At 43.6% G+C, this 16455-nt stretch overlaps 1 protein-coding gene across 43 annotated transcripts in view; it reads right to left on the bottom strand.

Annotated features, from left to right (window-relative positions):
• The window catches only part of EP400 (E1A binding protein p400), a 134362-nt gene that overhangs the window by 103824 nt on the left and 14083 nt on the right, over window positions 1–16455 (bottom strand). For 11 of the 43 annotated variants that reach the window (XM_028830189.2, XM_028830193.2, XM_028830205.2 and 8 more), the window contains exons 2-3: window positions 14200–15569; window positions 12523–12633 (exon numbers count right to left, since the gene is read on the bottom strand). In XM_028830189.2, the coding sequence (XP_028686022.2) occupies window positions 12523–12633; window positions 14200–15534 (1446 nt within the window). In that variant the 5' untranslated portion in view covers window positions 15535–15569. The remainder of the gene's footprint in view (window positions 1–12522; window positions 12634–14199; window positions 15570–16455) is intronic. The other 32 variants (XM_028830195.2, XM_028830206.2, XM_028830201.2 and 29 more) reach the window with 5 other exon arrangements.

Here is a 16455-nt window from a genome sequence, read left to right as displayed (position 1 = left end):
GAAACTTCTGCTCAAGAAGCACTGGCAGGAAGGACTGCGCGCCTTGCTGACTGCTCCCAGGCTGCAGCTGACACTCAGGCTGCTTCCCAGAGGACTCAGGACACACGGGTCCTGCTGCCCCTGGGTTCTGCAGAAGCTACAGGAACTCCTCCAGGCACAGCACACTCAGCCTTGGTTTTCAGAATGATTTTTAGTTTTACCTTATTCTGTCTCCATGAAGGTATTATTAGTAAAGATACTCTGGTCTTTTTATTTATTTATTTATTTTTGAGACAGAGTCTCACTCTGTGGCCCAGGCTGGAGTACAGTGGCACAATCTCTGCTCACTGCAACCTCTGCCTCCTGGGTTCAGGCGATTCTCCTGCCTCAGCCTCCCGAGTAGCTGGAATTACAGGCACCCACCATCATGCCCGGCTAATTTTTTGTATTTTTAGTACAGATGGGGTTTCACTATGTTGACCAGGCTGATCTTGAACTCCTGACCTTGTGATCTGCCCACCTCGGTCTCCCAAATGCTAGGATTACAGAAGATACTCTTGTCTTTAAAATACAACCTTGATTTTGGTCAAAAACCATTATTATAATTCTTTAAAAAAGAGAAATTCTCACAAAGAAAAAACACTCTGAAGGGAATGTAATTCTGGGTGCTCATTTAGGAGAGACAATACCAAAACAGAGCTTATCCATGGAAGACCCACCTTAACCTACAGGAAGCCTGGAAACGACACCAGGAAAACAGAGCAGAAAGGGCTCACAGAACGCCTGCCACCTAAAAGGATAGACTGATGGTATTCTGAAGGTAGAAACTAAGACCAGTAGTAGTTGGCAGCTACCAGGAGGAAAATTTCTGCCCCATTTAAACAAAGAAAGAAATAAACTGTAAAGTTAGGTGTAGTGGCTCATGCCTGTAATTCCAGCACTTTGAGAGGCTGAGGCGGGAGGACTGCTTCAGCCCAAGAGTTCAAGACTCGCCTGGGCAACAAAGTGAGACCCCCATTTCTACAAAAAAATAAAAAAACTGGCCGGGCACGGTGGCTCACGTCTGTAATCCCAGCACTTTGGGAGGCTGAGGCAGGTAGATTACCTGAGGTCAGGAGTTTCAGACCATCCTGGCCAACATGGTGAAGCCCCATCTCTACTAAAAATACAAAAATTAGCCGGGCATGGTGGCGCACACCTGTAGTCCAGCTACTCGGAAGGCTGAGGCGGGAGAATCACTTGAACCCAGGAGGCAGAGGCTGCAGTGAGCTGAGATCACACCACTGCACTCCAGCCTGACGACACAGCAAGACTCCGTCTCAAAAAATAAATAAATAAATAAAAATACAAACACACATGTAAGGTAACGAAAGAAACAACAGTTGGGTTAGGATCACAAAACCATAAATACTTACTCATTTTCTCTAACATCATAATCACTGAAAAAAATGCTCCAATCAGGAGGGCTTTATAAGACATAAATAACCATAATAATATTAGTACTATTTTTTATACTACAACTGCACTCAACACCAACACAAAACCTTCTGGAAACAAAAAGAAATACATGCAATGTTGAGCACTATGGATTTATTTCTGGAGTTTAACTGGCATAGATTAGTTTACTATAAAAATCCTACGATTGGCTGCAAATAATAAAACTCATCCTGAAACTCTGTCTTAAACTTTTTTTATTTTTATTTTTTTTGAGACAGAGTCTCACTCTGTTACCCAGGCTGGAGTGCAGCGACGCAATCTTGTAGCTGAGACTGTGGGAACACGCCACCACAACCGGCAAATTTTTTGTATTTTTGGTAGAGACGGGGTTTTACCATGTTGGCCAGGCTGGTCTCAAACTCCTGGCCTCAAGTGATCTGCCCGCTGTAGCCTCCCAAAGTTTCAACCTTTTTTAGAACGGTTAACAAGGTTTGCAAAAAAAGCCGTAACAAAACTGGGGCCACACTCTAGCAGCACTTTCAGCTAAACACCAAGTGAGTATACAGTGGGCACCACGAAGAGACCTGTGCTCTCCTGATTCACTAGTGTCACTCCTAAGAGTTTTTCTAAATAGAACAGACATAACCTAAGACTAGAAAGTGGTTAGATGAATTACAGGTCCTCAAAATAATGAAGCAGCAGCAGCAGTTAAAATGAGAATTATTAGAAGTCAATAAAATAAAAAGAATTATTTGTTAAATGAAAAAACAAGAAAGTATAAATTCACTTGTTTCAACTAGTATATATGCAATATAACATTAAAAAATCAGCCAGACATGGTGGCTCAGGCCTGTCATCCCAGCACTTTGGGAGGCCAAGGCAGGTGGATTACTTGAGATCAGGAGTTCGAGACCAGCCTGGCCAGCATGATGCCCGTCTTTACTAAAAGTACAAAAATTAGCTGGGTGTGGTGGTACCTGCCAGTAATCTTAGCTGCTCAGGAAGCTGAGACAGGAGAATCGTTTGAGCCTGGGAGGTAGAGGCTGTAGTGAGTCGAGATCGTGCCACTGCACTCCAGCCTGGACAACAGAATGAGACTCTATCTCAAAAAAAAAAAAAAAAAGTTGTGTTAGGATGATAAAATTATGGCGAATTATTCATTTTCTCTAACAGGAAAATTATGAAAAATCTGTACTTAGAACGGTTTTTTTTATCTTTTTATAAATAAATGTGTGCCTGTCTGTATTTTATATACAACGCCTCTGCACTCAATAATACTACCTAAAAATCTTTTGGAAACAGAAATTAGTACAAATCTTTTGGAAACAGAAATTAGTACAGAAATTAGTACATTATTACAATATGTAATAAAAAATTCTGAATCTATTTCTAGAGTTTCACTAGTCAAAATAAAAATCATACAATTAGCTATTAGTAATAAAACTCAGCTGGGCGCGGTGGCTCACGCCGTTTAGGAGGCCGAGGCAGGCAGATCATGAGGTCAGAAGATCGAGACCATCCTGGCTAACATGGTGAAACCCCACCTCTACTAAAAATATAAAAAATTAGCCGGGCGTGGTCACAGGCTCCTGTAGTCCCAGCTACTCAGGAGGCTGAGACAGGAGAATGGCAAAAACCCAGGAGGTGGAGGTTGCAGTGAGCCAAGACCGCGCCACTGCACTCCAGCCTGGGCAACAGAGCGAGATTCCGTCTTTAAAAAAAAAGAAAAGAAAAGAAAGTAATAAAACTCATGCGGAATTTTTTTTCCCAAAGAAATGGATGCTTTTCATTTTAACCCTTTTCTATTTTCTTAGATAGATACCCGCTGTTATTTGCCTCAAAAGTCTATAAGTCAAAATGGAGACTCCTTAGTTTTCCTCTTTCAGTCTTATAAGCAATTTTTTATTAGGAAATATATCACACACACAAAAGAAATTATAAAATATATGCAAGGCTTTCAAAGCACAGTAAAATTAATCACAGAATTTAAATAGTAAGATATCATTCACTAAACAATCCATTCAACTTGTTTGGAATTTTCATAACACAATGTTGAGGAGGAGAGTGGAAAAATACATACATACAATTTAAAGCAGTAATAATAAAGCGATCCCTATACTCATTACATGCCTTAAGAAATAAAAATTTTGGCTCTTGAGATTATACCGGAAGACAAAAATAAAAAAAGAAATAAAAATTTACCCATACCTTAAAAACTCCATACACCCGCTTCTATACTAACTACCCAAAATGTATGTTAAACATTTCCCTAAAGAACCCTTGTGCTCTGTTGGTGGGAATATAAACTATTACAGCCATTATGGAAATCAGTATGAAGGTTCCTCAGAAAAGTAAAAATAGCATGAACATATGATCCAGCAATCCCACTTCCAGGTGCACAGCCAAAGGAAAGGAAATCTGCGTCTTGAAGAGGTATCTGCACTCCTGTGTTCACCGCAGCACTGTTCACAACAGCCAAGCTATGAAAACAACCTCAGTGTCCAGCAACAGATGAACAGATAATATAGTATATACACAATGGAATACTCTTCGGTAACAAAAAGCAAGGAAACCCTGCCATTTACAACAACATGAAAACTTAGAGGGCATAATGCTAACTGAAATAAGCCAGAGAAAGATAAATGCTGTACAGTATCACTTACATGTGTAATCTTTTTTTTTAAGAGACAGGGTCTTGTTCTATAGCCCAGCCTGGAGTGTAGTGGCACAATCATAGCTCACTTCAGCCTCAACCTCCTGGGCTCAAGCGATCTTCCCGCCTCAGCCTTTTGAATGAATAGCTGGGACTACAAGCACATGCCACACCTGGCTAATTTTTAAATTTTTTTGTAGAGATGGTGTCCTGTGTTGTGCAGGCTGGTCTTGAATACGTGGTCTCAAGCGACCCTCCAGGCTCAGCCTCTCTAAGTGCTGGGATTGCAGGTGTGAGCCAGAGTGCCCAGCCTATAGTTAACAATATTGCACTGTATACTCGGCATTTGCTGAAAGAGTAGATCTTAGCCATTCTCACTGAACAAAACACAACAAGGGTAACTGCTAATTAATTTGATTGCAGTAATCACCTCACTATCCTTACACCAAATCACTTTGTACATTTTATATAAAATTTTATTTGCCAATTATACCTCAATAAAGCAGAAACAAACAAACAAAAAAAAAAAACTGTGTCCTTACAGTGTCATCACCTGTGGGTGTGTGTCTAAACCCTCTTGGCTTTGCTTACACCCGCGCATCGACGTGCACGATGGCAGGGCTCTCTGTTTTGCACTGGGTGCTCTATTAGTACTCCTCCAAGACACAGCCCATACGTTCTGTGGCCAATGGACAATCTGGTTCTTTCCAATTTGGGGCTGCCAAAAACAATGCTGCGAGGAACATTACTGCACATGTGTTCCGCTGCACCGATACAACGCTGCACATGTGTTCCGCTGCACCGATACAACGCTGCACATGTGTTCCGCTGCACCGATACAACGCTGCACATGTGTTCCGCTGCACCGATACAACGCTGCACATGTGTTCCACTGCACCGATACAACGCTGCACATGTGTTCCGGTGCACCGATACAACGCTGCACATGTGTTCCGCTGCACCGATACAACGCTGCACATGTGTTCCGGTGCACAGATACAACGCTGCACATGTGTTCCGGTGCACAGATACAAGTCTCCCTAGAGCATTGTGCTGGTCAGAGTATGCTCTCTGCTCACCTTTTCCAGATGATGCAAAACGTTTCCAAATAACTAGACCAAGCTCCACTCTCATCAAAAGCAGACGAGAATCCCATAGCTCTACATCAACAGATTCTCTCCAGTTTAACTCTTGGTAGTCTTGTGCGTGGAATGGAAAGTCTGAGCAGTTTAATTTGTATTGTAGAGACTGCATCTCTTTTTCATGTTTATAGGCACTCCTGGCCTATTGTCCTACTGTTCTAAAGCAGATATTTATCAATGTGGTTTATAAATGCATTAATATATTATATTCCTCTAGGCATTAGCAGTAAAGATGTCCCACTAACAAATTTTCTGATAATCACCGACTTAAGAGTTATCTTCTTTTTTTCAGGGGCGTTGGGGGCGGTGGAGACAGAGTTTTGCTCTGTCACCCAAGGAAGTGCAGTGGCACAATCTTGGCTCACTGCAACCTCTGCCTCCCGAGTTCAAGTAATTCTTGTGCCTCGGCCTCCAGAGCAGTTGGGACTACAGACGCGCACCACCACACCCAGCTAATTTTTTTGTGTTTTTTAGTAGAGACAGGGTTTTACCATGTTGGCCAGGATGGTCTCTAACTCCCGACTTCAGGTGATCTGCCGGCCTCTGCCTCCCAAAGTGCTGGGATTACAAGTGTGAGCCACCGTGCCCAGCCAAGAGTTATCTTCAATTGTATAAAACCCATTACAATGAGTACCTAAATAGCAGAATCAAATTACTATTCTCCACCGAAAGGAAGCAGGCTCTTTGTCGAAATGGCTGATTCCAGGGCTGGATCAAGGAATATATATATATACACAAGGTGAACTTTAAACACTTTGTGCCATAAGGAAGTACTCAGGAAGTAAGAGAGGTATGTTGAAAGTATACTAGAGCCAGCTTGAACAGGCTCCAGTTGGTCAATCACAGATAACCTGAGTATCAAAATAAATAATAACAGAACCACCAGGAGGGGGGTTGGGCAGTAAATGACTGGCAAGGAGCATCAGGCAACTTCATGGAGTGATAGAAATGGACATGTCGACCATTGTGTGGGTTACATGGGTGTACGCACTTGTCAAAACTCTGCAAACCGTTAACACTGAAGATCTGCGTGTTCTGTTTGTAAAGTATGCATCAATTTAATGTAATTTACCATTTTTACAGACTAAAGAAGAAAAAACACATATCACTGTCAATAGATGTATTTGACAAAATTCAACATCAATTCATGATATACCAGAAGTAAAAGGGAATTTTCTTACCTTGATAAAGAAAATCTGCAAAATCTACAGCTAACATCTTACTTAACTGTAAGAGACTAACGGCTTTCCCCCTAGATCAGGAAGGAGATCATACTGGACACCCTTGCCAGTACAATAAAAAAAAAGAAAAGAAATAAAAAGCATACAGATTGAAAAAGAAAAAAAATCCTGCTCTATTTGCAGACATGATTCTCTACGTAGAGAATCCCATGGAATCTACAAAAAAGCTCCTAAAACTAATAAATGAGTTTAGCAAGGTTGCAGAATGTAGGTTGAAATAATCAACTGTATACCCTATATACTTGCAATAAACAGTGGGAAACTTTTTAAAGTACTACTTATAATACCCCCCAAAATTGGAATACTGAGGGATAAATCTAAGAAAATATATGTATGCTGAAAGTTACAAAATGCTGATGAAAGAAATCAAAGAATACTGAAATAAATGGAGAGATATACCATATTCATGGACTGGAAGACTCACATTGTTAAGATATCACTCCTCCCCAAACAGGTCAATAGATGCAACACAATTCTAAACAAAATTCCAGGAAGATGTTTTAAGGATATCAACAAGCTGATTCTAAAATGTATACAAAAAGGGAAAGGAACTAGAATGACCAAAATAATTTTGAAAAAGGAGAACACACTTGGAGAACTCCCACTACTTGACTTCGAAACTTTAGTAAAGCTATAGTAATCACAATAGGGTGGCACTGGCCAAGAGAAAAACACGCAGTTAAAGAGAAGGGAAGAGAAGAGCATCCAGAAACAGAATCATACAAGCAGGCCAACCAATCTTCGGCAAAGATGCAAGTCAACTCAACACACACAGGATAGTCTTTTCAGGAAACGGCAGGAACAACTGATTGCTCACATGCAAATTTCTTACGTTTGCCGTGTTACACAAAACTTTACTCAAAATAAATCAGAGACCTAAAAGTAAAACCGTAAAACTTCTAGAAGAAAACACAGAAGAACAGCTTTCTGACCCTGGATTGCGCAGAGTTCTTAGATACGGCATCAAAAGCAAATCCATAAAAGAAAAAAATGATAAATTGTACTTCCACAAAATTTAAAACTTTTGTTCTGAAAAAGATAGTGTTAAGAGAAGGAAAAAACAAGCCAAAGACAGGAAAAAATATTTGCAAATCATGTAGCTGACAAAAAACATGTCCATATTTATGTGAAGGACTTTCAAATGCAATAATAACTCAATGAAAAAATGGGTGAGACATGAATAGATACTTCGTCAAAGATATACAAAAATCAAATGAAAAAATGCCCAACTTTATTAGTCTTCAGAGACATCCAAATTAAAATAAACTAGACCTGGAATGACTAAAGAAGAAAACTGGCCGGGTGCGGTGGCTCACGCCTATAATCCCAGCACTTTGGGAGGCCGAGGCGGGCGGATCACAAGGTCAGGAGATCGAGACCATCCTGGCTAACATGGTGAAACCCCGTCTCTACTAAAAATGCAAAAAATTAACCGGGCGTGGTGGCGGGCGCCTGTAGTCCCAGCTACTCGGGAGGCTGAGGCAGGAGAATGGCGTGAACCCGGAAGGCAGAGTTTGCAGTGAGCTGAGATCCGGCCACTGCACTCCAGCCTGGGCGACAGAGCAAGACTCCATCTCAAAAAAAAAAAAAAAAAAAAAAAAAGAAGAAGAAAACTGACAATAACAAGTACTAGGGAGGAAGCAAAAAAAAAGAACTATCCTACATTGCTACTGGGAACACAAAATGGTACAGGCACTTTGGGAAAGTCTGGAAGTTTCTTTTCATCTTTTCTTTTCTTTTTTTTTTTTTGAGACAGAGTCTCACTCTGTCGCCCAGGCTAGAGTGCAGTGGTGCCATCTTGGCTCACTGTAACCTCCACCTCCCAGGTGCAAGAGATTCTCCTGCCTCAGACTCCCAAGTAGCTGGGACTACAGTGGCACGCCACCACGCCTGGCTAATTTTTTTTTTTTTTTTTTTTTTTTTTTTTTGAGACGGAGTCTTGCTGTGTCGCCCAGGCTGGAGTGCAGTGGCCGGATCTCAGCTCATTGCAAGCTCCGCCTCCCGGGTTTTTACGCCATTCTCCTGCCTCAGCCTCCCGAGTAGCTGGGACTACAGGCGCCCACCACCTCGCCCGGCTAGTTTTTTGTATTTTTTAGTAGAGACGGGGTTTCACCGTGTTAGCCAGGATGGTCTCGAACTCCTGACGTCGTGATCCGCCCGTCTCGGCCTCCCAAAGTGCTGGGATTACAGGCTTGAGCCACCGCGCCCGGCCTTTTTTTTTTTTTTTTAAGTAGAGATGGGGTTTCACTGCATTGGTTAGGCTGGTCTCAAACTCCTGGCCTCAACTGATCTGCCAGCCGCAGCCTCCCAAAGTGCTGGGATTACAGGCGTGAGCCACTATGCCCAACCTTGTTCATTTATTTATTTATTTATTTATTTTGAGTCGGAGTCTCACTCTGTCACCCAGGCTGGTGTGCAGTGGCGTGATCTCAGCTCGCTGCAACCTCCATTTCCTGGGTTCAAGCAATTCTCCTACCTCAGCCTCCCGAGTAGTTGAGATTACAGGTGCCTGCCACCACACCCAGCTAATTTTTGCATTTTTAGTAGAGATGGGGTTTCACTACGTTGGCCAGGCTGGTCTCGAACTCCTGACTTCAGGTGATCCACTCCCCTCAGCTTCCCAAAGTGCTGGAACTACAGGCGTGAGCCACTGCACCTAACCACCTTTTTATTTTTTTGAGACAGGGTCTCACTATGTGGCCCTGTGGCCCAGGATGGAGTACACTGGCATGTTCACCACTCACTGCAGCCTTGAACTCCAGGACTCAGCAATCGTTCCACCTCTCAGCCTCCGAAGTAGCTGGGACTACTACAGGTGTGTATCACCACACACAGCTTTTTATAATTTTTTTTTTGGGAGGAGTCTCACTCTTGTCACCCAGGCTGGAGTGCAATGGGGTGAACTCAACTCACTGTAACCTCCACCTCCCAGGTTCAAGTGATTCTCCTGCCTTAGCCTCCCAAGTAGCTAGGATTACAGGTGCCCACCACCACACCCGGCTAATTGTGGTATTTTTAGTAGAGATGGGGTTTCACCATGTTGGCCAGGCTGGTCTCAAATTCCTGACCTCAGGTGATCTGCCTGCCTTGGCCTCCGAAAGTGCTGGGATTACAGGTGTGAGCTACCACGCCCGGCCTAATTGTTAAATTTTTAGTAGACAGGGTGTCTGTTTGTTTGTTTGTTTGTTTGTTTGAGGTAGGGTCTCACTCTGTGGCCCAGGCTAGGCTGCAGTGGTACTATCTCAGCTCATTGCAACCTTCACCTCCTGGGTTCAAGCAATTCTCGTGCCTCCAGAGAAGCTAGAATTACAGGCATGTGCCACCATGCCCAGCTGATTGTTGTATTTTTAGGAGAGACAGGGTTTCACCATGTTGGCCAAGCTGGTCTCTAACTCTTGACCTCAGGTAATCCGCCCACTTCGGCCTCATGCCTAGTCCAGGCTGGTCTTAAATTCCTGGCCTCAAGTGATCCTCCCACCTTGGCCTCCCAAAGTGCTGGGATTTCAGGCGTAAGCCACAGTGCCTGGTCCAGGTTGGTCTTAAATTTCTGGCCTCAAGCAATCCTCCCGCCTCAGCTTCCCAAAGTGCTGGGATTACAGGTGTGTGCCACTGCACCCGACCAGATGGTTTCTTAAGTTCAACATACCCATAAATCTGATTCCTAGTTTTGTTTTGTTTTTTTCAAATCATGCAGCCAGCAACCCAAACCAGAATAGTTTCAGAGAGACTCTGACTCCTAGGCATTTACCCAAATGAGATGAATGCCTATGCTGACAAGAAAAACTGTATGTGAACATTTACAGCAGCTTTACTCCCAACTTCCAAAAACTGGAAACAACCCAAATCTTCTTCAAAGGGTAAATGGATAAACAAACTGGGGGCACATTCACACAATGGAATAGCACTCAGCAATAAAAAGAACAAATTAATAGTAAATAAAACAAAGTAGATGAATCTGAAATGCATTATCTTAAGTGAAAGAAGCCAGACTGAAAAGCAACCCAGACTGGGATTCCATAGATACTCATTCTGGAAAAGGCAAAATCATTAGCAATGGAGAACAAAGGTCAAGGGAGGCGTGAAGGGTTGATGAGGGAACATTTTGGGAGGTGATGGAGCTAACTGTTCTGTTGGCTTGACTGTGGCGGTGGTTACACAACTCAAAGGATTCATCAAAATTCACAAGCACAGACTAAAAAACAGTGCATTTTACTGAATGTAAATAAGTTTAAACAAACATAAGCTAATAAATACTGACAGTGATATATTACAGCCTACTGATTCTAATAAATGTAGACAGAATGATGGAGTTAGAAAACCCAGCATGATTCTTTATAGCAATAACTGATTCAGGCAAGACTCATCAACAGATGCTAGAACTAGTGGGTAAAAGTTTAAGGAGATTCAGGATATTTACATAGTCTCAAAGTATCTTCCCCCAAATTACTCATCATTTACAAAAGGCAAAATAAATAAATTTCCACTGGACAGGGCTGGTAGAAACCAACTTAACGAAGTGGTCAGAGTTAACATTACTAGTTACAGGACAAAGTGACATCACAGCCTTCCGATAAGACACTGAATTGGACATACCATTACTTCTATAGTAATCTTCTCAAAAATGCATGATTCAAATAGGACACAAGAAAACATCAGACAATCCCACATCAAAGGACACTGTACAAAATAGCTGGTCTATACTTTTCAAGGCCCAGGCCAAGGCCAAAGCCAAGGTCATGAAAGACTGAGAAACCAGCCCAGATTAAAGAGGCCAGAGAGGTATGACAACTTGATACTGGACCAGGGGGAAGAAACTATGACGGACATCCTTGAGACAAAAGATGAAATTTGAATATAAACTATGGATTAGAATATATTATTGTATTACTGTACAATTTCCTGATATTTATTACTGTACTGCCATTAGGTAAGGAAACAGTCTTATCTAACACATGCTGAATTATTTACAGATAAAAGAGTATATGTTTTATATAGGTGTATATATATATGAGAATGAAAATAATGCAAATGGGGCAAAAACAACTGGTAAATTTGGTAAAGAGTATAAGGGTTTTTTTAAATAATTATTGCAACTATTATGTACATTTGAAATTATGTCAAAATTTAAAATAACAACAAAAATCCCAAGGATGAAACTGCTTTCACAACCCAGCACTATCTATTCCAAAACTAGTAGAAATTTTACAGTTTGTTTTTGTTTGTCTGTCTGTTTGTTTTGTGAGACGGAGTCCTGCTCTACTCCCAGGCTGGAGTGCAGTGGCACAATCTCCGCTCACTGCAACCTCCGCCTCCGGGTTCAAGCAATTCTCCTGTCTCAGCCTCCTGATTAGCTGGGATTACAGGCGTGCACCACCACGCCAGGCTAATTTTTATAGTTTTAGTAGGGACAGCGCTTCACCCTGTTGGCCAGGCTGGTCTCGAATTGCCGACCTCAGGTGATCCGCGCGCCTCAGTCTCCCAAAGTGCTGGGATTACAGGCGTGAGTGACCTGTGTTTTTAAACTAATTGGCATTACTAATTTAACAGAGTGAATTTGCAAAAAATTGAAAAAATCAGTTTGCATTCACTTAATATCCGTTTAGAAGCCTATGGTCCTGATGATTTCAGAAGTGTATTTCACTTCAGCATTTCCTCCAGCTATGGAAAATACCAATTTATCATCTACTTGAATCTTTTTTTTCTTATTCTGTTTTGCACTGTTCTCAAAATACAGATAAAGGACACAAGAAAGAACCAACATGTAAAACACAGCACACAAGGAATCCTGAGTACACATTCAACAGGACTAAGTATTAGATGACATGCAGGCTAAAGCTACTACCGCATTACAAGTATACGAAAGAAAACAATGCACTAAGATCTGTGTCATCATTAACTCATGCAATGTAATTTTATAATTGTATATGCAGGAAGATTTTTTACTGTTTAAAAATAAGAAATGGGCTCTGGAAAAAAAATGCTGAAGAGCAAGTAGTATATCGAAGGTTAAAATATCTGGATGAAGGAAAAGTTTGGGATGAGACTACATTTGAGAACCATCGAAAAGTACCTGAAATGGTTGCTGCTGGGATGAAAAAGCAGCAGAAACCTTTGGCGGAAGCTGGGTTGCTATAGCAACAGGAGTCCCAGTCTGCCCATCCTTTCCTGTCACAACCTTTACCTGAGAGGAAATATTTTGAGAAAAAAAGGCAACATGATTTTTACAACTGCTCAAAATTTTGTTAGAATTTTATTGCTGATAGCTCACTGACATTTGGGGTTTAAAAATGGAATGTTTTTGCATCAAATCCTGTAAAAGGATACTGAACTGACAGATTTATAGCACAACAACCTAACTCAAACTGCAAACCTTGCAGAAACTCCAATTTAAGTCAAAGTGCAATATCTTTAGATTCTGCAACTTCAAATTTTAAAAATGCATATGGCAGACAGACTTCAAGTAACAAAGCCCTAAGAACTCTGCAGGAGATCTGCACAATAGCCACTCTGTTATATGTAGGGTCAGAATGGCAAAGGTCTTTTTCACCAGGAAGTTAGAAAAACGAATCTGTTTTCTTTCTAAGCACAGAGAAGGGAGATTGAGCTTACAGACAACATTGGTATACAAACGTAAGAGAAATGAATTTTACTGTTTCAGGACAATAGAGGTGAAATCCTCAAAATAATCATATAAACCTGTTGAAAAATAAATATAATTCATCCTGGAAAAGGCGTTAAAAGAAAACACAAAATGGCAAAGTCACACAAATACATCCATAGATACCAGGAAGGACTGCTTGAGCAAAGAGACTAGCTTTTGTTCACCAAAAGCGGATTTCTTTGCAGAAGAGCTGACAAATATTTAAATTATTTTAACTGTATCATAAAACAAAATAAGCTCCACCAACATAGTATACACTACACAACACAAAGGCACAAAATACAGTGCGTCACGGTCCAATCTGCTCTCACTCTGGTTTTCAGGAAGTCTCAGACTCACCATGGTACTAAGAAATCTCAGTTAAGGGGTTTATTATGTGCCATTCCAAGCACCCAAAAAGTATACTCTCTAAAAAAGAGTCACTCTTAAATATCACTTAATAGGTATTTGTAAAAATGAGTTTTAAGTATGATCTCAAATCTTAAGACTACATCTAAAAATTGAGTAACTTCTCAAACTAGTTTTTTGCCATAATAACTATTTCAATGATGAAGGTCCCATATACATACATGTAGTGACTTATGACTGGTTATTATAAAAAGCTAGTGACTTAAATCGGTTGAAAACCATGCTGATGGTGTCTTTAAGGAGCTCTATAGAAGTAAAATGTGAAACTTGGAAAACCAGACAAAGGGTGCTGGGCTTTCACACTTTCGGCTGGTGATAGCCGTCAGCGTCAGCCAACAAACCACACACCCAGATACAAGTGGGAAAAACTGGACACGCTTGCTGAGCTCTCTGAACCTGAGATCAACCCTTGGTGCTCAATGAAAACATTGGATGTTGAATACGCACTCATCGCAGCGCAGCTCCGTCCCTTCCTCCTGACACACTTCTGGGCTCAACAGCTCTTCCTTCCCATGAAGGAGGCCAAACACATTCTTCACGTCTACTTATGGCTCAAATCCTTGTGAAACCAAAACCTTAAAATACCGCAGGCTCAATAAATTATTACTTAATTCACTGTTGCATAGACTCTGATCATCTAGAAGATTTGTACTAAGCAAATTAACTCCTATTTCTTACCTCGTCATTGATAACCTCAGATTTTTCTTCCTCCTCTTCCTCCTCCTCCTCCTCTTCTTCAATGTCCAAATCATTCTGCCTAAGATATGCTTGTAATGGGGCATAATGTTTCTTCTTGAAAGCTAAGAAATCCATCATGTTCCCTTGAAAGTGTTGCAAGAAAAACAGTTCAATCAAATACTCCTTGAAGACCTCCTTCAGAGCCTGCATCTCCTGGTAATGATAGTCCAGGCACTGCTTCCTCATCTGCGCCATCTCCGGAGAGGCTGGGGGAATCTCCTCTAACTTCTTGGGAGCCTTCTTCACTCCCGCGTTCCCCACAGACGTGAGTGGGAGGCTGGAAAGGCCTGGGGGCACGGCAGTCCTGGAAGGGCTGGTGGGCGGGGGTGGGGATGTCATCCCAAACCCTGCTGCGCCCCCAGCCCCGGGGAGCAGCACGCCGGGCGTCCTCTCGAAGCCCAGGGGCCGGGACAGCGGCGGCCCCTGCAGCACCTGTTGCTGCTGGACCAGCTGGCCCTGGATGATGCTGCTGATCTGTGGTGGCAAGTTAGCCGTGGTGATGTGGCTTGGGCTGGCCAGGGGCTGCAGGCCAGCCCCACCTGCGGCTGCAGGGCTCTGGGGTCCCAAGTGGTGGATGGTGCCCCCTGACTGTGTGTGGGGCTGGGAGGGTCTCCGCTCTCGGACTGTGATGGGCGTACCCGGGTGCTGGAGCTGAACCTGGGCTCCCTGGGCGATCTGGGTGAGTCCTGACCCATCCTGAAACACAAAGTGTCCGCCACTGGATGGGCTCAAGCTGATCTGCCTCACCAGCACACTGGCATCCACGAAGCCCCCCGTGGGGCTGCTGCTGCAGAGGCCCAGCCCAGGGCCAGGAGCCCCTGCACGCACATTCTGCAGGGCCTGCCCCGGCCCGGGGCTGGGCTGCGTGGGGCTCTGGGTCTGGACCTGCTGGGACAGTGGGGACGTGACCTGAATGTATGATGGAGACCCGTGCTCAAACCGCCGAGGCTGAGCACTGAACTGGAAGCCTGGAGAGGTGGGGCTGGGGAGCGGCAGCGGGGCCAGTGTGATCTGCTGGTTTCCCCCGACGACAGGGCCCACGCTCTGCAGGGTGATGTTCACATTCTGCCCGGCTGCAGGGCTCCTATTCATCAGCTGCTGTATTTGGTAACTGGGAGACTGGGGTGCCGATGGGCTCGCTGAGGGAGCGAAGGGAGCTGCGGGGGACGGGGGTGGGTTGGGGTGGGCCGACTGCTCCTCACCCTCGCTGCCAGGGCAGGCCCTGGGCCTCTGCAGCTGATGCTGGACGTTCTGGGGGCCAGTGCCATGGTGCATGATCACCTCCCTTCTGTATCCAATGTGTCGTTCTCCTAAAAATTAAAATTAAAATCAAGTTACTTGAAGGCACACATAATTGTTTTATTATCATTTAACGGCACTGAAAAGACACTGTGAAAGTATATTCCCACTGCATCTGATTCAAACGACAGAGCTGACTCACAATCAATATGGCACAGCTGGAGAAATGTGTCCTCAGTCACTGCTGTGCCTGGGGTGGCCCCCATGGAAGTGGGTGGGTAATCTAAACCACCTACTGAGGGAAGAACGTACCAATCATCGCTGACCTCAACAGCTAACCTGTGTGGGCGCTTGGAGAGACCAGGCCATCCCTCAAATCCTCACGGCCGCCCTGTGGGGTAGGCACTACTCACACCTCATTTGAAGGACTAGGAGATTGAACTATAGGACTGTGAGCTGTTCAAGGCCACACAGCTGGCAGGCAGAAGAGCAAGGTCTGAAGCCAACACTCACGCTGTGGACCACGAGGCCCCTTTCCAGCGTCTGCCCGCCTCTCCCCACGGAGGGACAGCTCCCTGCTCACTGCCGCCCAGTGCCCAGGACACATTCTGTGACTCTTGTTGAATGAGGGTGTGCAGCACCACCTCGCCAGAAGCAAATACCCAGCCCTCCCCAGCCAGTAGTTCTTATCAACCTCCAGGACTACCTCAACTGCAAACTCTCCTCTTGTAAATCCAGTTCAAAGACACTGAGCCCCAGTTTTGTGTCAGGCCCGGTGCTACCACAGGAGAGTAGAGACAGACACGGGTAAGACGGTCCTTGCCCTGGGGAGGCTGCCAGCCTATGCCAGGAGCTAGGAGAAAATATGACATCAAGTCCTGGAGTGGAAGGTAGGGAATGGCCTCAGATCTCAACATTCTCCCTAAGAACACACGAAGAGAAGAAACTGAGAAGGTC

This window comes from Macaca mulatta, chromosome 11 (assembly GCF_049350105.2).
Source record: "Macaca mulatta isolate MMU2019108-1 chromosome 11, T2T-MMU8v2.0, whole genome shotgun sequence".
NCBI lineage: Eukaryota > Metazoa > Chordata > Mammalia > Primates > Cercopithecidae > Macaca > Macaca mulatta.
This window is presented reverse-complemented; position numbering and strand designations above follow the sequence as displayed.